Genomic DNA, 25,753 nt, shown 5'->3' with positions numbered 1-25,753 from the left:
TGTAAGCAGACATTAAGGAGCTTCATGATTATCGTAAGTAAAGGCAGCTCAAGCTGCTGCAGCACTGAGATAGGAAGAGGATCGCAGGGGGAGCCTAATTTAATGCTACCTATGTGCTACTTGAGGAGTTCATATCTAATGGCGACCAGGATTCCAGTTTATTAGCGGATACTGAGGCCTTACTATCTCTGTCATCATTAGTTCTGACTTCTTGTGGTAGTGTAGATGCTTGTTGGATGGTGTTAACCGGCTTATCATCATTCAATACAGAGTATATTTTTTCTACTTTATTAAGAAAGAATTTAGCCAGATCCTCACATTGCAATGCATTCAGACTAGGGGGAATGGGTTGAGTTTCTGAGCCAGACAATTCCTTGACCATCTTAAACAAAATCTTGGAGCGGTTCTGTGCTACGACAATCATAGAAGAAACATATTCAGCACGGGCCGACCTGTAGAGCAAATGATAGTCTTGTTTGGCTGTTTTATAGGCAAGTTTGGTGTCAGATGCATAGTCCTTTCTCCAGCGTCACTCCAAAATCTTGCATTTAGTTTTCTTAGTTTTTAACCTCTCTGTAAACCAAGGAGCCGGGGTGGCAGTGATTGTTCACCCTCTTGATTGAGGGTGGAAGAAAAGCATCAATGGCTTTCAGAATCCAGTTCTGGATGGCACCCAGGGCAGTGACAGACATTTGTTTAAAGGTGGGAACATTGGTAGATAAGAGCTTATTAAAAGCTTCAATGTCCAGTTTTCTCCAGTTTCTAATTAGCTTTTTGGTGCCAGATAGAGCTATAGACGGGCTCATCAAAGTCTCGAACCGGAAGTCGGACGCAAAATTGTCTGAAAGCGCAATGGCAAGGCTGAGGAGCATATGATGTTTGGTAAGCTGGAGAAAATGGGGTCCAATAGGTGACCCGCTATATAGGTCGGACCGGAGTTGCAGAGTAGAATATTCATTCCTGCCAAGTCAGAAATGAAAGTGGTGCTAATAGCACACTCGGGTCCTCCAAGTGAAGGTTGAGGTCCCCAGAATGGAGAAATTGGCGAAATTGAGGAGGAAGGGGGTAACTTACTCTGGAAAAGCTAAAGCCCATAGACCAGATGGCCCAGGAGGACGATAAACCAGTATGTCTGAGAAGGTAAATTGGCGAGTTAAGGCAAACCTAAATAAGGCAGCTTCGCAGCCCATAAAAGGCAAACCTTCAAATTTACATGTGTAAGACTTTTTGTAAATTATAGCAATGCCTCCACCTAGCTTGAGATCCCTGTCTTTCCTGACTATGGTGTAGTTAAGTGGCAAAGCTGCAGCTATATCAGGCCTAGAGCTCATATGCAGCCATGGTTCTGTAGGAAAAATAGCGTCTGTCTGTTCACTAATAAAAAATTCGAAAATATCTGCTTTATGTTTCGGGAGTGAGTGACAGTTAATGCTAAAAAGGTGAATTCTTTGGTAGGTGTGATGCTGCCTTTAAAAAGATGGTTTTCCTGTAAGTTGGTGAAGGTACTATTAGTAGAGGTGCTATGTTCCTTACATAACTCTGTTCGAAAAGTAATGTTACAACCTGGGCAAGAAATGTCACCTTCATCAGGATGGACTAGAATACATTCATGGAACAGCATATCACTGTGCTCGTGAGGCAGCTTTGAGGAATATCATATAATCTTCCTACTGTTTGGACCAGGGGTCGTGGCCCCTGGGCCCGGTCGGGCGCGGACGGGCACTGACGGGCTTGCCTTTGGCACGCCCTCTGCAAGCGTCTGCATCACGTCCGTTCTGAGGCAATTAAGTAGGGTGGAGGCAGGACGACATGCAGCGACTAGAAAGCTGACCGGGATGAGCGTGTGGCAAAAGGAAAATGGCCACCCGGGGACTAACAAGCCCCGTAAAGTACAATAGGCAGGTAGCTGTGTATAACCAACTCAGTAGAGACAAAAATGAATTAAAACAACCATATATATTTTTTAAAACAATTCATTCGGGGGCGTGGCCAAGATGGCGGTGTGAACGGACGTGCTTCTCGGAGCTCCCGCCGCCGGCCGCTATCACAGCATCTCCTCGTCCGCTCTTGGGCTCATTTCAGGTCTGAGTGTTGCCCTGATGCACCTGGTGCTGGTGGAGACCCGGGCGGACCGCAGCAGAAGCCGGGACACGCTGTGACTGACCCAGACTGGTGCGGCGTGGTGAGGCCTAAGGGGGCCCGGCGGAGGCGGAGCGAGTCCGAGGAGAGCGGCGGAGCGCATCCGACTCTGGTGCTCGGCGGACGGCTCGCTGCTAAGTGAGGTCAGAGCTTGGAGCTTGGTGGCGGGCCTGACCCGCGCGGTTCCGCGCGAGGCTCCCGGGGCACGCTACCCCGGGGCTACTGCGGGCCTGCTGCCGCCGACCCTGAAGACTGGGAAGGAAGACCGGGCGGATCGGAGTGAGGCCACGTGAGCGGGGGTCCGCTGGCCCGGCACCCGAGAGCAGAGCCCAGCCGACGGGGGACAGAGGTGAAGAGCGGAGGGTTCCCCGCCGAGCGCTGCACAGCAGAGCACCCGGTAGCTTTGGGAGGCACGGCGACGAGACACTGCCCCAGCATCTGGGTCCCAGAGACACGAGCACCGTGGCTGCATGATCGGGGAAGAAACCTGGTCTCCCGCGGGATTCAGGAGGAGGCCGGTTGAGTCCCGCGCGACAGTTAGGGGTCCGCCATTTTGACTCTGCTCATCGGGCCTGCTGCGGGGGTGGAAGAAGGGCTGGCCCTGTGGTGCTGTTGAAAGAGAACGAGCTGGAATGGCGGAGTAAGGGTCCTGCACGGCGGCCCAGCGGCGCTCCACCCTTGCCTCTTGGGAGGCGATTAAGGCCCCTTTGGTCGAGGCTATGCCCAGGCGCTGGAGGCGAGGGAGTGGACAGCGGAGCGGCGACCGGCTAGGGTGCCTGAAGCCACACTCAGCGATCCCAGGGAGAGGGAGAAAACAGCGGTGAGCTCCACGGAGGGGCTTCTCGAGCTGGCAGAGCCGCGCCAGGGGGGCGATTCGGAACCCCACGCGACGTCATGGATTAGAGCAGCTGGGGCGAACGGGGCTGTCCGGTGCACGTCACGGGGCCACAGGGTCATGTCCACGGCAAGGGTGCGTAAAGACAGATCCATAAAAGACCTCCTCACTACTGCGGCAGCGGGGAAGCGGGCAGATCTCAACTCGCCCGGACAGAAGGCGGGCACCAGCAAAATGGCGGGCGTCTCCCCTGCCCCTAGGACACCGATCACGGATGAGGCAATTACTAAAACTTTTCTGGAGTCCCTCTTCAGCGGCCTGCGAGAGGACATTCAAGCCCTTAAAACGGAGCTGAAAGCGGAGATCAGAGAGCTTTGTCGGGACACTAACGCCATAGGTGAGAGAGTGGCAGAATTGGAGACTAAAGGCGATAGCCGGGACGTGGAGATTGAAGCGCTACAACAGGAGATCATACGCATACATGATCAACAAGTGGACTTGCAATCCCACGTGGAGGATTTGGAGAACCGCTCTCGACGGCATAACATCAGAATCCGTGGAGTGAAGCACTCCCCTGACACGGCGGACCTTTTCCACTTCACACAGGGCCTATTCAATCACATTCTAGGCAGGCCAGCGGACTCTGCCCTGCGCATCGATAGGGCCCATCGCACGGGCCCCCCAAGAGCTTCCACGGCATTGCCGGCAGGCATACTGGTCTGCATTCAAGACTTCCGCACCAAAGAAGAGATTCTCAGTAAAGCTCGACAAATGGGGGCCATCTCCTTCGGCGAACACTCCCCGGCTTTGTATCAGGACCTGGCGGCCCTCACCTTGGAAAAGCGTAGGTCCTTCAAACCGGTCACCACGGAGCTGAGACGCCGCAACATCTCGTATAGCTGGGGCCATCCTTTCCGCCTGGTGTTCAAGTGGGACAACAAACTGTACCAGCTCAGGTCGCTCAGGGAAGCGTGCCGTCTCTTGGGCATCGACGAGCCAAAGGAGGATGAAGGCCCACGTGCCGAGGGGGCCCCTAGATCCGAGGCAGAAGGTCAATGGCGGCAGCAACGGAGGAGGCGTAGGCCGAAACGCCCCTCGCCAGAAGTGATCGAGGAAGGTCAGCGATCGGCGGTGGAGACAGCGGCGACGGAATTGGCGGCAACAGGCAATGGATGAAAATCAAACTCGACGCCCTGCAGATTCCCTAGACGCGGACGAGGAGTGGAGACAGCGGGTCGCGGCGGGGGGAGGGGGTCACAATGGATCCGGACACATTTCCCCACTTTTTTCCCATGCTGAACTGTCAAGTGTGGACAATTGTCAGGTTCATTTTCAGATAGGAATGCTCACTTCCCTGTCGGGTTGGTTGCTGATTCTGAGGGGTGGCTCAGGGATCCACGGAAGGGACGACGCAGGCCCGACTTCATGGCACTTTGGTGGTATCACTCCCATAAATGGGGCTGAATGACGTGGCGGTGCTCACTCTGAACGTGAGGGGCCTAAACAACCCAGTAAAGCGCAAAGCTGTCCTGCTGCTTCTAGAACAGTCAGAGGCAGACATTTGTCTCTTGCAGGAAACACACTTACTAACTAAGGACTGCCATCGGCTTAAGTCCAGTAAGTTCCCCCTTCAGTTCTTCTCCTCTTGTCCTGACAAACGGACAGGAGTGGCAATTCTGGTGGCGCGCAAGTTCAGGGGCAAGGTTTTGGGTAGAATTGCTGAAATCAAAGGCAGAATGCTGGTTTATAGGTTTGCAATAGGTGATCTGAACTACACGATTGGCTCGATCTATGGGCCCAATGAGGGTCAGGAAAAGTTTTTGCATAAAGCCCTCGCGGAAGCCACTGACACGATGGATCGCCATCTCTTGTTGGGAGGAGACCTGAATTTAGTCTTTGATAATCTGCTAGATAGGTCATGCCAGCGAACTAGTCAGGTGGGGGCACTGTCAACGGCAGGCTTGATCCGACTGCGGGAGCTAGGGTTGGTAGATTCTTGGCGCGAGCTCCACCCCGAGGAGAGGGACTACACTTACTATTCAGCTGCACACAAAACATATGCGCGCCTAGATTATCTGCTTGTCTCAACATCTACGCAGTCACTTATCTCCAGTGTTGAAATCGGTACGGCCTCTCTCTCCGACCACGCGCCGGTCACTATCACCCTTTCCGGACCGGTGGTACCACGCCCCAGTAGGGTGTGGCGGCTAAAGGAATCCTTGCTACATAAGGGGGAGGCAGTTGCCAAAATCCAAGGGGCAATAAAAGACTACATGTCCCACAATGGTAATGGCGACACCACACTGGCCACTCAGTGGGCGGCGCTGAAAGCGGTCCTGAGGGGAGAGTTCATTTCGATCACGGCGGCGGAGAACGTAGAACGTCAAGCCAAGAGAGACGAGCTCACTCAGAAAACTAGGGAACTAGAACAGATTCATAGGAGGCTTGCGGCCCCAAGAATATTGCGCCAATTGAAGGCGGCACGTCAGCAACTGGCGGCATTAGATTTAGACAGGGCAGAATACGCGGCCCTACGGCTCAAACACGCATACTACACTGGGGGAGATAGATGTGGACGCCTCCTGGCGCACAGGTTAAGTACAATCACCCAGAAACGAGAGGTCCAGGAACTAAAGGGGAGAGATGGTTTGCCGGTCACTGGGGACCGGGCAATAGTGGGGGCCTTTGGTGATTACTACACCGAGCTATACGGGGCTGCCGCAACAGACCCGGAGGCGGAGCTAGACATTTTAGCGTCGGTCCCGCTACCGGTCCTGTCGCAAGACCAAATCGACTGTCTGGAGAAAGACATACGCCCAGAGGAGGTTATTTCAGCTATCTCCCGACTCAAAACGGGCAAAGCGCCTGGCCCTGACGGCTTCCCAGCGAGCTTTTATAAAATCTTCAGTGCTCAGCTGGCCCAGCTGCTCTCCCGACTCTTCACCTCGTTTGCGGAGGAAGGAGCGATCTCTGGAGATCTCCTTGAGGCCTCCATTGCGGTTATACCTAAGCCTGGCAAGGATCATACGGAGTGTGGAGCATATAGGCCCATCTCCCTCTTGAACGTTGATCTCAAACTCTATACGGGGATACTCGCCGCCAGATTGGGTCCATGTATGGAAGGACTAATTAACCCGGACCAGTCTGGATTTATTCCAGAACGACAGACCTCCGACAACACCAAAAGAGCTCTCCATCTCCTGGAGAAAGCTTCCCGAACGCAGGGCGAATACATGATGCTGGCTATCGACGCTGAGAAGGCATTCGATAGAGTGCACTGGCCCTATTTAGAGAAGGTGTTGATAAAGGCGGGTATGGGACCCAAGTTTCGCACCAGAGTAATGAACTGCTATAAATGTCCTTCTGCGTCGGTCCAGGTGAATGGTTACTCTTCGCCCCGAGTCAAGATCGAACGGGGCACCAGACAAGGATGCCCGTTATCTCCCCTATTGTTCGCTCTCTACATGGAGCCGTTGGCGCAGCTGATCCGCACGGACCCGGAGGTCAAAGGGATCAAGTTTGGGGGCGATGTGCATACCATAAGTCTATATGCCGACGACGTTTTGTTGTCCCTCGCCGAGCCCCGGAGTTCTCTCCCGGCTTGCCTCGACGATCTGGTCAGGTTTGGCCGAGTGTCGGGCTTCAAAGTCAACATGACGAAGTCGGTGGCCCTGGACCTGTCCCTAGCACCAGCCACACGCGCCACATTGCAAGACGCGTTTCCCTTGCAGTGGGCCACGGAGGCGGTCACGTACCTCGGGATACAACTTGCCCCTTCTCTTCGGACCACAGTCGATATTAACTACTCCCAATTGAGACGGAAAATCAGACAGGAATTGGGGCAGTGGAAACACTACCCACGTTGCGGTCAAAATGACGATTCTTCCCCAGATCCTCTACATCTTTCGCACTATACCCCTCAATCCGCCCAAAGGCTGGATTAAACTGATGCAGTCAGAACTCTCACAATTTATTTGGAATGGGAGAAAGCCTCGCCTGAAAGCGCAGATAGCGATGGTTGCTCCCGAACACGGAGGAATCGGGATCCCGAATCTAGCTACATACTTTCAAGCGACGCAATTACGCTATTTGGCGGAATGGGTCCGCTGGGAATCTGGGAAGCATTGGTTGTTTCAAGATCAGGCAATTGCCGGGAGGACCTTGCAGGATATCCCTTTCATGAACCGGGCTCATAGACCACCCAACCTCTACGCGTCGTTCATCACGCAAGTTCCGTTGGAGATCTGGGACCGGGTGGGGGTTTCGCACGGCCTTACCACCATACCATCACCGCTCACTCCCATCCTCGACAATCCCGACTTCCAGCCAGGGATGGATAAGACAGCCTTCGGAGGCTGGAAACCAGCTGGCTGTCGCGCTCTTTGCCACGTATATGGACCTGAGGGAGTGATACCCTTCCCACAGTTCCGGCATGACTATGGTCTCCCTGAATCCGAGAGACTCCGGTACTTTCAAGTCAGACACTGGGCCCTTAATCCCACGATTAGGTCTGAAGCGGATAGGCGCCTGACCGACTTTGAACGCTGGCTGATCTCCCGCACGACGGACAAGCAGCTAATCTCGGACCTCTACAAAACACTAATGCACAAGCACAGATACACCTACAGCGCGAGCAGGGTGCGCTGGGAGTGGGAGCTGGGGAGAACTCTCACGCATAAGGAATGGGAGGGAATATACTATAGAGCGCGCCACTCGGCCTATCACATGGGGCTTACAGACACCCTTACGAAGGTGACGACCTATTGGTACTACACTCCGGAGCGCCTATATGAAATGGATAGTAGCAGGGACCCATTATGCTGGAGTGGTTGCGGACAATTAGGCACATTAACTCACATACTTTGGCAATGCAGGCTCCTACAAGATTACTGGCAACAGGTCCTGGATGAGGTTGACGCCCACTTTGACACAGAAATCCCGCGCTTCCCCTGGTATGTCATTCTAGGGTTGCCTAATGCACTGACTTACCCATTAAAGTCACGGAGGGGTCGCTTGATAGCCATTGCGCTGGGGTCAGCAATACAGAATATCCTCGCGCACTGGCGCTCTGCGCAACCTCCTACGCGCCAAGGTTGGCTCCATCGCTTATGGATGGTCCTGGGCATGGAAAGGCTCTCCCTGTACAAAGCAGGAGAAGGGGCCAAATACACTGATCTCTGGAAGCCATTTCTAGCCCTTCTGTCGTCTGAATTTGTAGAAGTAACATGCCCGAGGTATCTTAGATTGTTGAGACTGACTGACACTGATGTGCGAAGGACAGGGGAGGGACCCACCCGTTAGGTTGGTGGGAGCTATTGTGAAGTGAGAGAGGGGGTGACCATGGACCACACGGGGAGGGATCCGGGTGGAGGGTGGGGAGTTGAGAGGGTAGGGGGTCTGGGTGGAGGAGGGAGTGGGTTTGTTGGGCTTCAAGTTGGGTTGGGATGGTTGGGCTGGGGGTGGGTATTTTGTCTATCAGGTGTGTCAAAAGACGGAGGTGCGCCATGCTTCGGGCTGACTCCCCACCACTTTGATGAGGGGGACGTGCAGGTCGGCGGTGGAGCAGACGGCAGGCTGCGTGACACAATTACGCATCCTAAGTCCACCAGCTTGCTAGATCCGGCTGTGAAGACTGGTAGTGCACTTGCATTGTCTCGTTTTAAACGCGGCCGGCCCAAACTGGGTTGTAGGCGGCTTGCTGTGTATATTCACTCCCTTGCTTGTTTTGCACCGTCCAGTGCTCCCCCTAGTTGTAATGATTTACTTGTCACTTGTCGGGCGGTCTAGCGTCCTCCTTCAGCGGTCCTGTACCTATTTTGTGTTGACATGCTCAATAAAAATATTTATTCCTAAAAACAATTCATTCAGTGCAATTTCAAATTAAAACACAATATGTAGCAGCAATAATGTCAAAAGAGGCTGCAAGTTAAAAAGTGAACCTTCTCAGGCGCTCGCTGCACGTCCGTTCTCTCCCCGTTAAGTAGGGTGGAGGCAGGACGGTGTGCAGAGACTAGAACGTTGACCAGGAGGAGCGTGTGGCAAAAGGTAAATCCCGGGGACTAACAAGCCCCGTAAAGTGCAATAGGCAGGTAGCTGAGTATAACAGTAGAGACAAAAATGAATTAAAACAACCATATATAATAATGTCAAAAGAGGCAGCAAGTTAAAAAGAGAACCTTCTTAGGCCAAGTCCTGGGCATGTCTATGGGTCTGTGTGCTCCACTGCTGATATTAGCATAAGCATAAGGAAATTGTGGATTGTTAGAGAAATCCAATTTCTAATACACCGCTTTTATTGATATTTACCCTGTCCAATGTTTCTTGTGGGCCATAGAAGGACTAACTAATATAGTTGGATGGCTAGCAAGCTTTTCAGCCACTTACACAGGCACAGCCTGTCGTTAAGGCCAGGAGTTCCCCGCCCTCTCCACAGTTAATTGAAGAGTGCTTGTTATTCTGAGCAAAGGTAAGCCTGACAGACCCTATTCATGTTCAGGTGAGACAGGCAGGTGCTGTAATGCGCTAAATATGCAGGCTCCTGGCTGTCTGAGCCAAACTTTGCTGGGTTGAAGATTTCCCTGAAGGTATGATCTTTTCAGTCCAGGTAAGCCTTGTGAGGTCCTCCCCCCACCACGAGGCACCCTCTACCTATAGACTTTGATCTGGGCGCTTCATTTTTAAGCCCTGAAGTGCCCAGGGCCGACAGCTCATCAGTGACACCTCGTCACAGAGTGGGGTGGGTTCAGCAAGACGAGTGAGGAAAGGTCCTGCGCACATTGATTGACTCACGACAAGATAAGCCAATGAGGGGAGGCAGCTGGAGCTTTCAACAATCCCTTCCTCAAAGTCTCCAAGAACCACTGAGGCTTCCCTCCTGCCTCCTGATTCACCGCTGTGGCCTAGTAAGTTTTTGTAGTGTTCTGGGCATGTGTGTATGTATGAAGGTATGTGTATTTTTGCGTGCTATGAATGAGTACATGCTTGATTATTTGATTGTGAACGGCGGGTGCATGTGTGCATGTTTGTGAATGGATGGGTGGGTGTGAGTGAGTGTACATGAATGTGGGTGAGTGAGTATGTGTGTGTGTGCACACGCCTGTGTCCAGCCGCACCGCCCATGAACATTACCGGCTGCCACTGCACTTATAATAAAGAAATTGCTGATGCACATGATAATAAATGATTCAAAGCCGGAGGATGGCAGGCTCTAGGTGTATTATGTAGGGCTCACAATAAAAAGAAGAGCAGCATCAAACCCATTTGTGAACTTAATGGCCTCAAGGTATTGATCCGTCCCTTAGTTACTCATCTGCTGCACGTGGTGGATCGTGACTTGCTGAATAAGTAATGTCTTCAGAAGATGGAATTGGAGTAAAGTGGGACATGTTTATGATAAATCTGGGCCTGTGTACTGATCCCATTTGCAGTTCTGAAGCCTACAGTTGGCTAAATCACAGTCTGTGCAACCACAAAAGGGCAATTTCCATTATATGAAGAACACATAGCGTGTCAGAATTGACTTCCCGACTTGCAAAATTCCCTTTATGAATGATTGTATTTCTGTAAGAGTAGGGCTCATGAAAGTGGCACAGGCCACTCCTCCTACCAAGTAAACAGTTGGCAGGCCGAGCAAATAGCACACAAATAGAAGCAACAAATGAAGTCCAAATATCAATCCTGGGTATATTCTTCTTGTTTTGTAGTCCACGTTTGCATGATACTTTTCCATGATATCCATCTTCTTAACAAAATGAGCTCAAGCCACAAACCATGCCAACACCTGTTTCGTCCATGCGGCTGTAAGCCATGGACTTCATCAGGGCAAGATAGCAAAAATTAATAGGCATCAAAATTCTGAAAATTGCGTTGGACAGATTCCTTTATATTCATATAATCCTAATGCGTGTCCACTCATCTGTTAAATACACGTATCCTCCAATGTCAATATTGTAAGTTAAAAGTGGTCACAATCAGCCATATGTCCTGAATCTGGCATCATAGCTGTCTAGCAGAGAGTCCTCGTGTCAGGGTATCGGCGTTCTTAGCCTCCTACCAAACCAACGTGGGATGTATCCATGCTTTGCAATCATAATAGAGATTGCAAATCATTGATATGGTACCAACTCCCTAAAGAGGATGTCATTTCATTTGCAAAGAGGAAGCTGCCACCTTTAGAATGTGTACATTTATCATCAGGTGAGCAGAAAGTGGTCCAAGAACCGCCACATACTCTCCCTCTATGTCATTCACTAAGGGCCGGCTCTATTGTTTGAAGCATCCCTTGTCTCTTTATGGAACATTGGATGCTTTAATAAAATGCGTGCATGTGGTATCAGGTATAGGGTATGCTCTACTTCAAAAGCTTCCATCCCTGAAGGGCAAGAGCCATTAACATAAAGTCACAAAACGACTCCTTCCACATAGATATCATTGAAGGATGAGTTTTGTAGCTCCCAGTGAATGAGTACTTTGTAATACAACTGATTAGTACATCAGCGTGCAACGCAAAATGGAGGTGGGATTACAACCAATTGGTGTGCTAAAAACACAGACTGGTTTGCAATTCCACCTTCATCCATCCGGCTCAGTATTGCAGAGTTTTGATCCTCTAATGCAGAATGCATGTTCTCAAGGCTTTTAGTGGGATGAAAAAATTGGGGGTCTCTCAAAGGGGCGTGGCCTATGTAATTAAGGGCATGGCTTAAAAACACGTAAGCTAAAAATCTGTGCTTAGCATAGTGTGCGTCCCACTGGTATTTTGCTGTTTCTTATCATTGCATCCAGATGTATAATACAACAAGTAACATCTTACCTACAACTAGCCAGGACTATTGGCTTTGTCAATGGGTATTAGTTGCATAAGATAAATAAGCAACAACTATGGCTTCCTTGTATATCATATTGAAAATGCTCCCATTCTGAAATGATGAAAGTGTGAAAGAGCTATAACTAGTCTCTTTGAAGTTACATCAAAGACAGTGAAGGGCGGCACTGCTGCAAAGTTAAGATTCTTTTTTTTCACCCTGATGGTGAGGGAAAAAATGGAGAGCCCGATAGAGACCCGTCTCAGCACGTGCTTTTTAGAACTGCCGGTGCTGAGCACCTGCAGGACCTAAAGCCCTGCATGTTCTCTCTCCTCTGGAAACGTGTCTTGTTTTACAGACATTAAGCAGTTCACCTCTGGAGATTGTCCAAGCAATATCTAGAATAGAGTGCATTGGGTTAAATAGGTAACCTCTATCATTTTATAAAATGCACAAAAGACACAATTCCGAGTGCTGCGATTTGCGCAGGCAGCCACACCACTCAGGTGAAAAAAATGCTACATTGTATAGTATATTATCCTGGGAGGTTTTACCTCTCTGTTCCTATTTTAGTAGGGTGGAAAAAAGTAAACACGCAGGTGCAGTTTAACCACATGATAAAACCAGATTTTTCCCAATAAACGACTTGCAAAAGTCAGATTATGGAGAACATGCCCCACACAGTTTCCTCCAGGCTGTACACAGAGGAAAGTCACGGCTCCAAGGCTCATTGTCTCTGAGATCTGATCCCAGAATCAGAAATACATTTACGTCCATGTTTAGCTGAACCAAGAAAGCCCGAATGAGAGCCGAAGTGTTCGAGGCCACGCAGTCAGTCACCGGTGGCAAGTGACATTGCCTCCTGATTTCAGAGTCGCGATCATATGTCAGGGCGACAGACTGTCAGACGGGCTGCATCCTACCTTATTTATTTATGTATTCAAAGTTTTATATAGCGCGAACAAGATCTTTGCAGATATCAGAGCGCTTCACAGAAACAGGGGATGCCTTGAACTTTAGAGGTGTCTTCTTTTAAAACGCTCACATGGAAGGTTGTTGTTGCATTATTGTTGTCAGTGGAAGGTGACTTTGGGAAAGCAGGAGAAAACACGTAAACCCTTTCATCCGTAAATACAGAGACTGTCATAATTTAGTCTTTGAGCGCCCTATTGTGATAGCAAGACCGTTTCGAGCCAATTAGTAGTAAATGACGCTCATTGCTTCATGCTCTTCAGTTGTCTCTAAGACAGTTCCATTTGATAATATCGGGACACTAATTACTTTCAGCTTTGTATGTTTTACAATTACTAATTACTTTCAGCTTTGTACGTTTTAATTGCTTTTGCCTTAATATAAATTATAAACATATTTTAATTCAATACTTCGTTTGTTTTGAGGGCGAGCCCTCGTGATGCACTGCGTAGCAGTGCACGCGTAGGCCAGCCGTTTTGTAGGGGTTTTCAAAATGGACCTAGAAATTCCACACAGCTCATGCGTGTGATTTCCTAGGTCCATTTTGATTGGCCTTTGCGTGTGTGTTGTTTTTAAACAGAACACGCAATAGGCCATAGGCGGTCGCGAAGCTCCGCCTATGGCCTATTGGTGTCTGTTACACGCACCAAAGGCCATATGTCTTCAATTATCGTGGCTACACTGCCGCGATAATTAAATACATATGCTTCGAGGTGGCGCGCGCGCGCACCACTCGCGGCCGTTTTATTTTTTACTATCGCTTTCAGTGCTGCTTGTTAAAACATACATTGAGTTTTGTTCATGAACGGCATCTACACTTTTAAGAAAGATGCGTAGCGCCATGAAGTCCGAAAGGCACAGTGACTGTTAAAACCTGGTCGAGAGTCCTAGTCTGAATTGGTATTGTGACTGCACAGGTCGCGCGCTAATTGCCATCCATGCCGGGGGTGGGGGCGGGCAGGGGCGTTGTCAATCAGCATTTTTCCGCATGCCTGGAGAGTTTGCATGACTGGCTCTTCCTGTTCGCTCGGGTGCCCGTGCCAAGGGCAGTGAGAGTGTGGAAGGACTTTACCAGGCTTGCAGCGGGCACATCCAGCACTGCAGCCGACCCTGGCGCTAAGGCAGATAGCTGGTATACGGAATCAGGGTGGTGTCGATTAAAAGACGGCGGGGCAGGCACAGAGTAAATATCACGGCCTTACTGTATAACTGACAGAAGCAGGATTTCAACCTCCCTCTGTCTGCTCACACAGGAATCTTAACATTTTAGTAATAAACTATTGACAGCTTGCACTCGATTCTCAGTGGGATTTTCACATGTGACGAGTGGAATGAAAATGTTTTCTCTGCAACTCGAGATACCAAGTCCAGTGGTAAAAAAAAAAAATCCCCTAAGTATGCCTGGAATACTGTGCTAATTGCATATTTCCTGGGGTAATATAGCAATAGGTAATGTCATGCGACATATTGCACGGACTCCTGTTCTGCCTGTGTATAAATCCACATAGTGTAAAGGAGACTAGAGCCCCAGCCTCTCGTGAAAAAGCACTTTTATGCCCCGATGCGAAAACATTATTTTCCCTACACTCTTGCCAATTCATGGGGTGGTCTGTTCCCCTTCCCACCCTGCATTCCAGATCTGATCCAGGGCTGGAAGGGGTCAGACTGGTTTTAAAAAATTATACAATCTCATGCAGTGAAGCACTTGACGAATTCCTGTATAAATAGACCAAGCGTTCACTTAAAGCAGTTTCAGTCCACAGCACGCTCTAGGACATCTTGGGGGCTGGCTTCTGAAACAGAGAAAACAACCCCCCAAGATTTGCCTCCCCATTGCAGCCCCATTCTCATGGTGAATACGGCATAAATAAAACTTGTAGGATTTATCGACACTGCTATGGGAGCGTCCGTGCCAAGACACATTGTCACTGTGCTGTTTAGCATCAGAACGCAGAGCTCACAAAACGCACAGCCCAGGAGGCGACGAAGCGCGATGTATCAATTAAATATAACTTGTGACGTAATTAAAAGATGTGCACTCTTTATTCTGATGCAACAGTACTGAATGCCAGAAAATGCAAGGTTCTTGGATCCATACGTATGTTGTTTTGTTTTTTCAGCTGTCTTTTTTTTCTGCAGATTCTATATGCTACGATGAATAAGTTATCGTACATCATGAGAATTCAGTGATTATTAGAGGCATTCATTTCAGAGGACATCGCCAGTACACGGTGGTGCTCATCTGGAAAGTAATAATAAAAATGTAGCCCAAAGGCAGCGCACGGACTGGAGAGGTATTCGTCAAACACACACAATCTGACGCTCCGCGAATTGATACCCGCGCGTACTCGATTTGGCATTCAAAAACATGACTTCCCCAACATGTTTGCTATCGATCTAGTAATTAATGTTTTGCCTCATTAGTGCGTGAATCGGGGGCAAAGCTAGTATTTGTACCTTGCGTCTTCTAAAGCAGGATGTTACTGTCGTTTGTCGGTGTACAGGCAGGCTGAAGGGCTTTCTTTCCTTGTGAGTGGGGGAGGGGGGTTGGGGCAGACATTATTGCCCTGCATGTGCTTCATGTTTGCGCTGGTCCGTTTTACTGCAGGCGCCTTGTGCTACGCGGACACGCTCTGGGCACACTCGCCACGCACCTTGCTTTGGGGTTGGGGCGGTGCTGCCAGACACCCCTGGCTCCTCTGAGTTACACATCTTTCACTTGATGTAGGATGATTAGTTACATACACACCTCCTTGTCCCCACATCCACCCATCTGACTATTCATTAATTTGCCCCTTAGTGTACTACACTCTCGAATCACCTGTCTCTACAACCAGCTGTCTGCTTCCCTCCTTTGTTCTCTTTCTCTCCGGCATTTGCCACTTTGTCAACAAATCTCTACCCTCTTATATCATCTGCTCTGTCCATCCATCCATCCATCCATCGTGTTCAGTAGCAATATTCATACATACACTCTTCATACACTGTCCATCGATCGTGTTCAGTAGCATCATTCATACATATGCTCTTCATAGACCATCCATCCATCCATCCATCCATCGTGTTCAGTAGCATCATTCATACATACACTCTTCATAACCCGTCCATCTGTCCGTCCATCTATTGTATCCATCCATCCATCCATCTATCCAACCATCCATCTGTCCATCCATCCATCCCTCCATCCATCCTATTCAATAGCATCACATGGTCAGGACTGACATTGAGTGGCCACAGGAAGATGGTTATAGGCTGAGGAAAGACTCTAAGAATTAGTGGGTTTTTATCTTATGGTTGATGAATGGGTAGAAATGCGTTCTTTCTTTGGCTAGGGTGCAGATTGACAAGCAAGCATTTGCAATGCAATAGGTCATACATTTACACGAGTTTAAGCTATTGGCATTGTAAATGACAATGTGATTAACTTATGTTTCAAAAACGAAAACATAAATAAAAGGCATTGTCATTTACAATGCCAATAGCTCAAACTCACATAAATGTGAAACCTGTTGCATTGCAAATGCTTGTTTATTTGTCTTTTTACTTGTGCCCTTTATCCTACTCTTTCCCCCTGATCTCGGCTTTACTTCACCGTCTCTGATTGGTGTTTTTGTCTTGTTATTTGTTTCCTTTCTGTTTTTTTGGCTGGAACTTTCTCTCGCCACCTCCCCCACACCCCTTAAGTTATTGGGATGTTTTTCATATATCATCTGTAAACCTGTGGGGCTGCAGCTTCCCTCGAATGCTTCACCATAGGTCTTCTCTTAGCTTCGTTCTTAAGTTCCTTATCTTAGCATCACTAGAAGCCACTCTTCTTTGTCGTCTTCTGCAATGGCCACTGGTCTCTAATTAAAGCTTCTAAATGAACAACAAGATAGTCTTTTAGATCTCAAATCTGAAGCCCAGCATGCCAGACACATTTTTCATCCATCTAGCCTCTTAAAATGAGGCTCAAAACGTTTGAGAAGACCACAAGAGATCATTACCTGTGTAGCGTGTGTTATGTACATGTTGTGTACTTTTGTTTTTTTTGTTGACCACAGTTCTTAAAACACAAACATGGAAGCACACAAACTATGTTTATATAAAACACTCTTTCAGTGTGTGCACAAATTAAATGTATTAAAACAGAGGCCCCAGCTTAGAATTTCATTTCAATCACCAACTCGATTGCAGGTTAGAGTGAGAAATAGTCATATTATTATTCTTTTTTTAAATGAGTCTTGCACATTTGCCATGATATTTTGAAAACAGGCCACTATCAAATTTCACATAGGTACAAGATAAAGTACAATTTAAGAAATAAATACATGTTGGATATCAGCATTAAGTTTCTTATTTGGCAGTTGATATCAACACCTATTCTCAATCACAACAGAGCTTCTCTTGTGCATATATGCATGTATGTAGGAATGTGGTACTTCTATAGTGTGAACAGAGCCAAGAGGCAGCGGAGCTCTGTACAAGGTCAAAGACAAGCATAAAGTCAATGAGCGATTGGATTTGGAAACAGTATCACATGGTTATAAACACCCAGAGAGTCCGTGTGAGATCTTGATATCTGACCTTTTAAAAACTAAGTAAATGTGATCACTATAAAGGTTCTCAGAGCTGTCTTTTTATGATATGCTCCTATTCACATTAGTAAACCCTGTAGGAAGTGGATTCCATTTTTGCAACAATTTCTTTGTATCAGCACATTTTTTAGCCTTTCCATTTATGATCACCATAAAACTTGTATGATAAAGGTTGCTACATTCAGAACAGCACAGAGTAAAGAAAATAATTAACATGTTCTTTGGGTGGAAGGGTCTACAAACATCTCCAAAATTCAACTCTAAATACGTGGATTATGTAAATTAATATTATATTACGTTTATTTAGCTTTGTTTGACATCGTTAAGTCGTCTTAAGGGAGCTCATCGGTGGTGCCCTAGTCTTCTTTATAAAGGCTCTCAACAGCTTCCTAGGCTTCTTCATAGATTTCAGAATGGGACCTCCAACCTCCTTGTACTTTGGTGAATGGGGCCCCATACTTCCTTGGAGATGTCCCTTTTTAGTTGCCAAATTCCTTGTAGAGTGTTCTGTGAGTTCACAGACTTACTTTTACATTTCAAAGTGGGGTTACAACCTTCTTTGTAGATTTCCCAGAGGGGTCGTAGATTTCTAAGTGAGGCTATAGCCTCCTCTGTTGATTTGTCATTGGAGTAGAATACAATTGGACATTCCTGAGTGATGACACAACCATCTTTGTAGATTTCCAAGTTGCACCATAGACTTCCTTAAAGGTTTCCCGGTGTAGTCATAGATTTAACTGAATATGTCCTGTAAGGCCATGGACTTCCTTATGCATTTCCTCTAGGGGATTCAGCCTGCCTAGTAGAGTGTCCACTGCGGCCACAGGCCTATGTGTAAATTTGTAAAGGGTGACATACTTCCTAGTAGATTTTCCAGTGGGGCCCTAGTCTCCCTTGAGATTTTCTGAATTGTTTCTAAGATTGAATTGATAATTGCATTCATTTTAACATTATCTGTTGCTTCTCAAGCTGCATTGAACAGGATAGTTGCCACGGAACAAGCATTTGCCTTTGAGTGAATAGGACCACATTATTTACATTTTCTCTTCTTCTTTTCTATTCCTCAACAGAAAGGCAAAAAGTGCATCCGCACCCCACGTCCCACCAAAGGCTTCCGCTTCGAGTTCACAGGCTGCACCAGTGTGAGACTCTACCGACCCAAGTTCTGTGGAAGCTGTGCTGACGGACGCTGCTGCACGCCCCACACCACCTCCACCATTGATGTTGAGTTCAAGTGTCCAGAGGGTGAGGTCTTCAAGAGGAAGATGATGCTTATCAAGACGTGCTCCTGCCATCACGATTGCCCCCGGGAGAATGACATCTTCATGGCCACTCATCAACGGAGGATGAGCAATGACTTCATCAAAATACAAAAGTCATAGCACTATTTCCTGCCCATCTCCATTAACTGAACCTCCCTGTTCTGTACATAGTGACAGCCTCTCCACCCTGGCTGCCACACAGTATGATATTCTGTCTCAACCCACTCTTCTTTTCCCACTCGACCATCCCATTAACATGATTCCTCCCATCAGTCTTCTCACAGTAGCCTGCCCGCTGTTCAATGTACACCTTTCACACATCCCTTGTTCCCTCTTCACCCTGTCTCATCCTAGACTCCTCTCAACTCTTTCGATTGAGCCCCATTTTCCCTCTTCACTTTTCTTAATATCTCGTAACCTCCTAATTGCCCCATTGTTTTATTTCATCTTTGCTATGTGGCATCTGAGCTCCATCTTCTCTCTCTTTCCCGTACACCTTCCAAAAGTAACCATCTATTGACAACATAAATCGGTCCTGGTATTGCTAGTCCCATCTTCCCTTTTGCTCAGTCCCATTTCCCTGATTCCTCTCATCACCTATCACATTCCACTTTTCTCCATTTATTTTGTAAAGACACCTAAAGTCAAAGTTTTTATTGGAGTTTTGGAAAACATTACAGCACTTGTGGCTGGGTGATTAAAGCATAAACATTGGTCCAATTGGAGTGCTCAATATTTGGAGGCAGATGTGATTCAGGTTTCATGGGAGATGGTCCTGGTAAGAATCATAGACAATTGCTAGCTGCCCCCAATCCAATAGGATCGTAACGCCCCCATGTCCAGAGCCATTCCAGAGCCATTGCTTACAATCCCTTAATGGGAGATGTCTGATGACCCACACGGTTTGGCAACTTGGCCAGTTGTCTAGCTGAGCTTCATTCCACTGCCAAGAAATATACCAGGGCTCCCTAGTCCACAGTATTGAAGAGAGTTTACTCTCCCAAATGGTCAGCGGCGGCCGACACAGGTAAAGGCGGTGAGGCGGGAGCGGGACAGGGACCGGGTGGGGGAGATCGTTGACAGATGACGGAATAAGTATATTTAAATAAATAAATAATACAGAATTCCATCGTCTGTCGACTTCCCCTCCTGCGGTCCCCCGCCCTGCCTCACCGTCCCACCGGGCTTACCAGTGTCATTTGCCACTGCAAATGGTCAGGTTGTCATGGGAGCATAGGCATGATGTCATACGATAACTGCAGCCTCTCTGCAGACTACATTTACAATTATTGGGCAACCCAATATCCCCAGTGGGCTTGGGTAACAGAAACTATCGAGTAAAGATGACTGCAAGGGATTTTGTTTAACATGCATTCAATTCCATTACAATATTACTAATGAATGCCCTAATAATGGCATCCAAAAGAAGATTTTCAACATAAATTCAAACAAATGAATACATCTTAAACTAGGCACTGCAAAAGAATAATGTTTGGGGAAACAAGCAGAGACTGGCTTGTTATATTGTCTTGCAGTGTTTTTTTTGAGGTGTTGATACTTTTGGAACGGCCTTTTGACGTTAGGGGATCTGAATTCCCCTAAGTAGTTGACACCTACTGTAGGGGCACCAAATCCCAGAATTCTTTTTATGGGAGAGTGGGCTGAAGCTTTATTTGTCGTGCATTGCCCTGAACTCTAATGAATCATATCTCGTGAGAATATTTATTTTAACAAGATTCAAAAATGCATTTATTTGACCAAAAATGTGGATTTCCCTCATAAATTCCAGGTTAACACAACAGCTTTGGTCTGATGGACGTGCTCTGCCTATGGACCTACTCAGCTCCCATGTCTGTGATTCAAGCCGTCTCATTTTCACCACTGTCCGCCGCTCTGGTGGTTTCAAATGTTGTACATTATTGTTTTCTTTGGCATATTGGTCTGTATTGAATCTGTTGTACACAATTATGTAAATATCCTTTGTACAGTTGTATATAAGTTATAGCCCTGTACAGCCTCCGTTGGAGCACATATTGCAGTAATGACAAGGTTTAGCAGTTTCTGCTGATTCTTTTGCCCTTCCACTGTGTCATTGTCTCTTCCCTATGTTTCTCCTGTCTTCTCTCACCATCTTTTTCACGGCCGCTCTCTCTCCCTCACTTTTCCTTCTAACTCACTCTCTCTTTCTTCCCTGTGTCTTTCTCCCCGTGACTGTTTTCTGCCCTTCTTATGACAATTATAATCCCACTCTTCCATCTCTTTCTCTCTAAAGGTGAAAACTGCAAAATGTGCTCCTCTATTGCTGATAATAAATATTTCTTTATATTTTTATATAAAATCTAGCACGTTCCTTTTTTGTGATGTATATTACTTGTAATGTTGTGGAGTGACAGCAGCTTACAGTTTTAGTCAACATTTTTTAACACACCTGCATTTTCACTCCAAGTACGCAAAGAAAAATCTCAGCACTGTGTTATAGTCTGTGGCCATGTATCTGCGAACATGGATTATTCATTGCATTATGGCAGCTACAGAATTCAACAAATATCCTGGCTGCATCATACCACCGAGACCTAGATTGGAAAAACACATTTGGGAACATTTTTTCTGATAAAATGACATTAGCAGTATCTTAGGGTCAGATGTACTAAGGGACTTTGTAGTAGCAAAGACTCTGATTTGTATAATCGGAGCCTTTGCTACAGCAAAATTACCTTTTGGAAAGTACACAATCTAAATTCGCAAATCAGCAACATACTATTGATTAGCAATTGGGGTACCTGAGTACATACCGAATTTTAGGTCATTCTTTGCAAATAGTCATTTGCAATGGGATGTGTTAATGTTTTCAGACCGAAATCCAGTTGCGAAACATTAACATTTTACCAGATACATTACAGTGGTTGTAAACCATTATCATGAATGTTGTCAAAAATATTGTTTAGGAGTGAGCTATGTACCAAGGACCGCTGCCTAGTCTTACAAAACTTTTCATCTTTTAAAATGCGTCCTGTTTCCCTTCATTTAAAAAAAAGAAGATTAATTATTTTAAACTGTGACTCAAAAGGGTATCCCATGCCCAGGAGTAAAAAAGGATGTAAACCCCACTTCGGGAAATTCGAAGGTTTGTTTGTTAGACCTTCACTCTATTAGTGGTGTGCTTCATCATCGGGTCTCTTTCTTGTCCCTAAAATCATGGATGGACTCTACCCTATTCGAGGGAGCACTTTGGATATTTTTTCAGCCAGGGTCTAAAAAGAGATAAAAAATAGCTTGAACAACCCGGGTATCTCTTTAATATTGGTTGCTCAGGTATAGAAAAAACAAATGTGGGGGATTGATTTGGCGATACAATGGCCATACACCCACTTAGTCAACATGTTTCAGCCCTATTCCACAAGGCCCTTTGGGTCCAGGGCTTGCATCAGGACTGCAAAAGGTGTCCAGGTATGTTGGTTGAGGTGGTTTGTCAACCTATCTAGACTCGACGGGACAAACAACATATAACACAAAAACATACAGATATAGGACCTACTCACCGATTAATTGTAACTTTTTATCCTTATTCCCTACTTTGGTAAAGTAGTGGTCAACATGGAAGGAAGGGGACATGCCCCTGTAGTCACACAGGCATCAAGGTCTCCATGTCACCTCCGGAACTTACTTCAGCCCCATTCTCCTTCCAACTCCTCCACTTCATTTTAAAGCAATTACAGACATGGTGGCCTTACCACCCCAGCAGGCCGCTAATGCTGTGATGACAGCGAATTGTAGTGGGTCGCAGTTTGCGACCTACCTCATTAATATTATTAGATGGCTAGGATTGCGATCCACTACGATTCAGTATTTTGTTACCCAACCTATTTGTACGTAGGTAAATTTGCAAAATGCCACATGATTTGTTAAAAGTCAGTGTGCATTTTGCAACTACTTTTAGTAAATCCAATGTTCATACATCTGGTCCATAGCCTGAGAAGGAATCAGTGCCAATAATATTGCAAGGGTTCTATGGTCCCTTATGCTACGAAAGAAATGTAGCCTTTTCTGCCCTGTTGAGTAATAAAAGGACAGTCATAACCAGTATGAAGTGGGCCCCTCAGATCCCTAGGCTTGTTCCCTCTATACTAGCTGCACTAATGGCAGACTGTTATATTCACATTGTGCTATTATCTGCCTTAGCCTGGGTCTCGCGCTGAGCTCGTGACCTGTCTGTGTTGTCACGGGTTGAGCGTTCGGGCTAACGGCGGTTAGATGCCCGTTTTTATTCCCGGTCTTGCTGGTTGGGTTTTCTCTACGCTAACTCTTAATAAAGCAAAGCCCAAATGAACATTGTGTACAGCCTGCTTCCTTTACAACATTTTATGGCGACATCGGCTTGAAGGAAGACAGACGAGCAACACATCGGAAAGCGGAGCAATTAACGTGGAATACAGAGAAAACCCGACGACAGCATAAGCAGCCTGCGGTCTCATGAAGAGAGATCGTTTTACGGGACAAAAGTGAAGTAAGGCTTGCTGAGAGGTATGTTCGTAAATTAAAACTCACCGGGGAGATTTCAGACTGTCCTCGAAGCGTGACGGAGCTTAATTTAACTGTGAATCATTAGCCCGTCAACGCGGACAACAGCACCCCTAACGGAGGAGATTTATAAGGGAAATATTTTTAAAGGGGAAACGTGCTGTGAGCGGGGCCACCGTTAAACAAATGCATTAAAAGGGAAATGTACTGTGAGCGGGCCCACCGTTAAAGGAATGCGGTAAAGGACATACCACGAAAAAAAACATTGCTGGCATTATTTGAAGAAGAGCGTTTACGAGGGCGTTGGAATTAAGCTTTGACTACAGTGACACACACACTTTAAATAATTCCTATATGCAGTGTGTCACATACTTAACTACAGTGTGATAACAGTGACACACACACTTCAATATTTGGTGTATGAAGTGTACTACAAATCTACAACTGTGATACACTCACTTTTGGAAGACTGAAATATCTTAGTTTGAATATCCTCCTCTGAAACTGTTACTAATATATACATAATTCAAAGCGCTTATATTACTATAAGGGGTCAATTATTGTTTTCAGGTTCCAAAATGAACGTCAACAATACAATACAAGCCCCTGTTCCTTTTCTGAGTGTCCCAGGTGAACCATCCATGGAATGGGATGATTGGTGTGAAGCGTTTGAAAATTATATTGTAGCATTGGATGGCACAAAGTTCTCTGCTGTTAGAAAGAAGGCCTTGTTACTGGGTGCTTTAGGAAAGGAGGGACAAAGAATCTTTAAATATTTACCAAATCCACCTCTAGATATTGATGATGTATATAAAGACGCCTTGTTTAAGTTGTATACTAGATTTGCTAAGCAAGAAAATGTGGTGATGCGCAGGCATAAATTTTACACTGCTCCTCAAAGAGAAAATGAAACAATTGATGACTTCGTGTCTAGGTTAAGAGAAGTTTCAGTGAAATGCCAGTTTGGAAACATACAAGATGAAATGATTCGCGATCAATTGATTGTGCAGTGTCTTAGCAAAAAGACACAAGAAAAATTGTGGGCTGCTAAGAACCCCACTTTAACAGAGGCTATCACCATTGTTAAAGTTGCAGAAGAAAGTGACAGATGCATGAAAAAATTAAAAAGATTACAACATGGGCATGCAAGTGGTCAAGAAATTGCAACTTTGCAAGGTTATTCTTCGGAAAGTATTGGTTTAATACAAGGGAAACAAGCGAATAAAGGGGGGAAAGCCACAACATCCTATAATAAAAGTGGAGCAACAAACAAGTTTAGACAAAATACACGTTCTTGCAACAGATGTGGTAGCCCCTTTCACCTAGCTGACTCTAAGAATTGTTCAGCCTTGTCTAGGGATTGTCTGAAATGTGGGAGGAAAGGGCATTTTGCATGCATGTGTCGGACTACCACGTCTAAGAAGGTTGCAATAGTTGAAAGTGAGGCCACGGATGATGAAGCAGAGGTAATGATGATTACGTGTGCTGATAGTCAAAAGATAACGGAGGAAGTTGTCTTATCTCGGCCTAGGGCAGATTTTGAAGTAAATGGGGGTATTTTGAACCTAATGGTGGATACCGGATCGCTATATACAATTATTCCCAAAAAATTGTATGATTGTTCATGCACAAAGTCTAAATTAGTCACGTCTGACATTACACTGAGAGGTTATCAAGGGGTGAGCATTGGTGTACTTGGTTTCTTTGAAGCTTGTATTAAGTTCAAAGGGAGGATTACACAAGGGAAGGTTTATGTATCTCCACATGGTCCTGCGATACTGGGGTGGTTACACCAGTACGAACTAAATATTAGGGTGGATCCGAGGGCTGATCCACCGGTGATGTGTGTAGATGGTGAAAATGTATGCAATAGCATCCAAGAGGATTTGGCTTACCAAACACATCATAAAGACCAAGAAAAGTGTTGCAACTGTGAAACATACTGCGAGAAAGATACCTTTATCTGCTAGAGATGAGGTGAGGAAGATTATTAAACAGTTATTGGAAGATGACATAATTGAACCAGTAGAGGCCACACAGTGGTTGAGTCCAGTAGTGATCACTCAGAAACCGGACAAGTCTTTGCGTTTCTGTGTGGACATGCGAAGTTTGAATAAGGCAGTGATAATGGATAGTTTTCCGCTTCCCAATATAAACGAAATTGTGTTAAGTTTGGGTGGAGGAAAGATATTTTCTAAATTGGACCTTCGAAGCGCATATCACCAGATAAAACTTCATCCAAACTCCAAGGAGTACACGTCGCTCATCACTCCGGAAGGAACTTATCAATTCAAGAGTCTCCCATTTGGACTGTGTTCAGCAGCGAGTGCTTTTCAGAGAATCATCAGTGATGTTCATAAGGACATTGAAAGGGTTGTCTTCTTCCAAGACGACATCTTGATTTATGGCTTGAATTCAAATGATCATAATATGATTTTGGATAAAGTTTTAACCACTCTTTCAAGGGCTGGTTTAACATTGCGAAGAGAGAAATGTGTATTTGCTGTTGAGGAGGTACATTATTTGGGATACCATGTATCTGGGCGTGGGATACAGCCAAAACAAGATCTTGTTAGTGCAATATGTAATGTGTCTGAACCTGATGACAAAGAAAAGTTGAGATCATTTATGGGCATGGTAGAGTAC

The 25,753-nt window shown here is 46.4% G+C and overlaps 1 protein-coding gene across 1 annotated transcript in view; it reads left to right on the top strand.

Annotated features, from left to right (window-relative positions):
• Positions 1 to 20,897, top strand: part of LOC144823749 (CCN family member 2-like) — a 41,700-nt gene extending 20,803 nt beyond the window's left edge. The window contains exon 5 of the mRNA XM_078682551.1: positions 18,398 to 20,897. Coding sequence (XP_078538677.1) covers positions 18,398 to 18,709 — 312 coding nt within the window. The 3' untranslated portion in view covers positions 18,710 to 20,897. The remainder of the gene's footprint in view (positions 1 to 18,397) is intronic.
• The last annotated feature ends 4,856 nt before the right edge of the window (positions 20,898 to 25,753 follow it).

Source organism: Lissotriton helveticus, chromosome 3_1 (assembly GCF_964261635.1).
Source record: "Lissotriton helveticus chromosome 3_1, aLisHel1.1, whole genome shotgun sequence".
NCBI classification, from domain to species: Eukaryota; Metazoa; Chordata; class Amphibia; order Caudata; family Salamandridae; genus Lissotriton; species Lissotriton helveticus.
The sequence above is the reverse complement of the archived record's forward strand: the minus strand, read 5'-3'. Positions and strand labels throughout refer to the sequence as shown.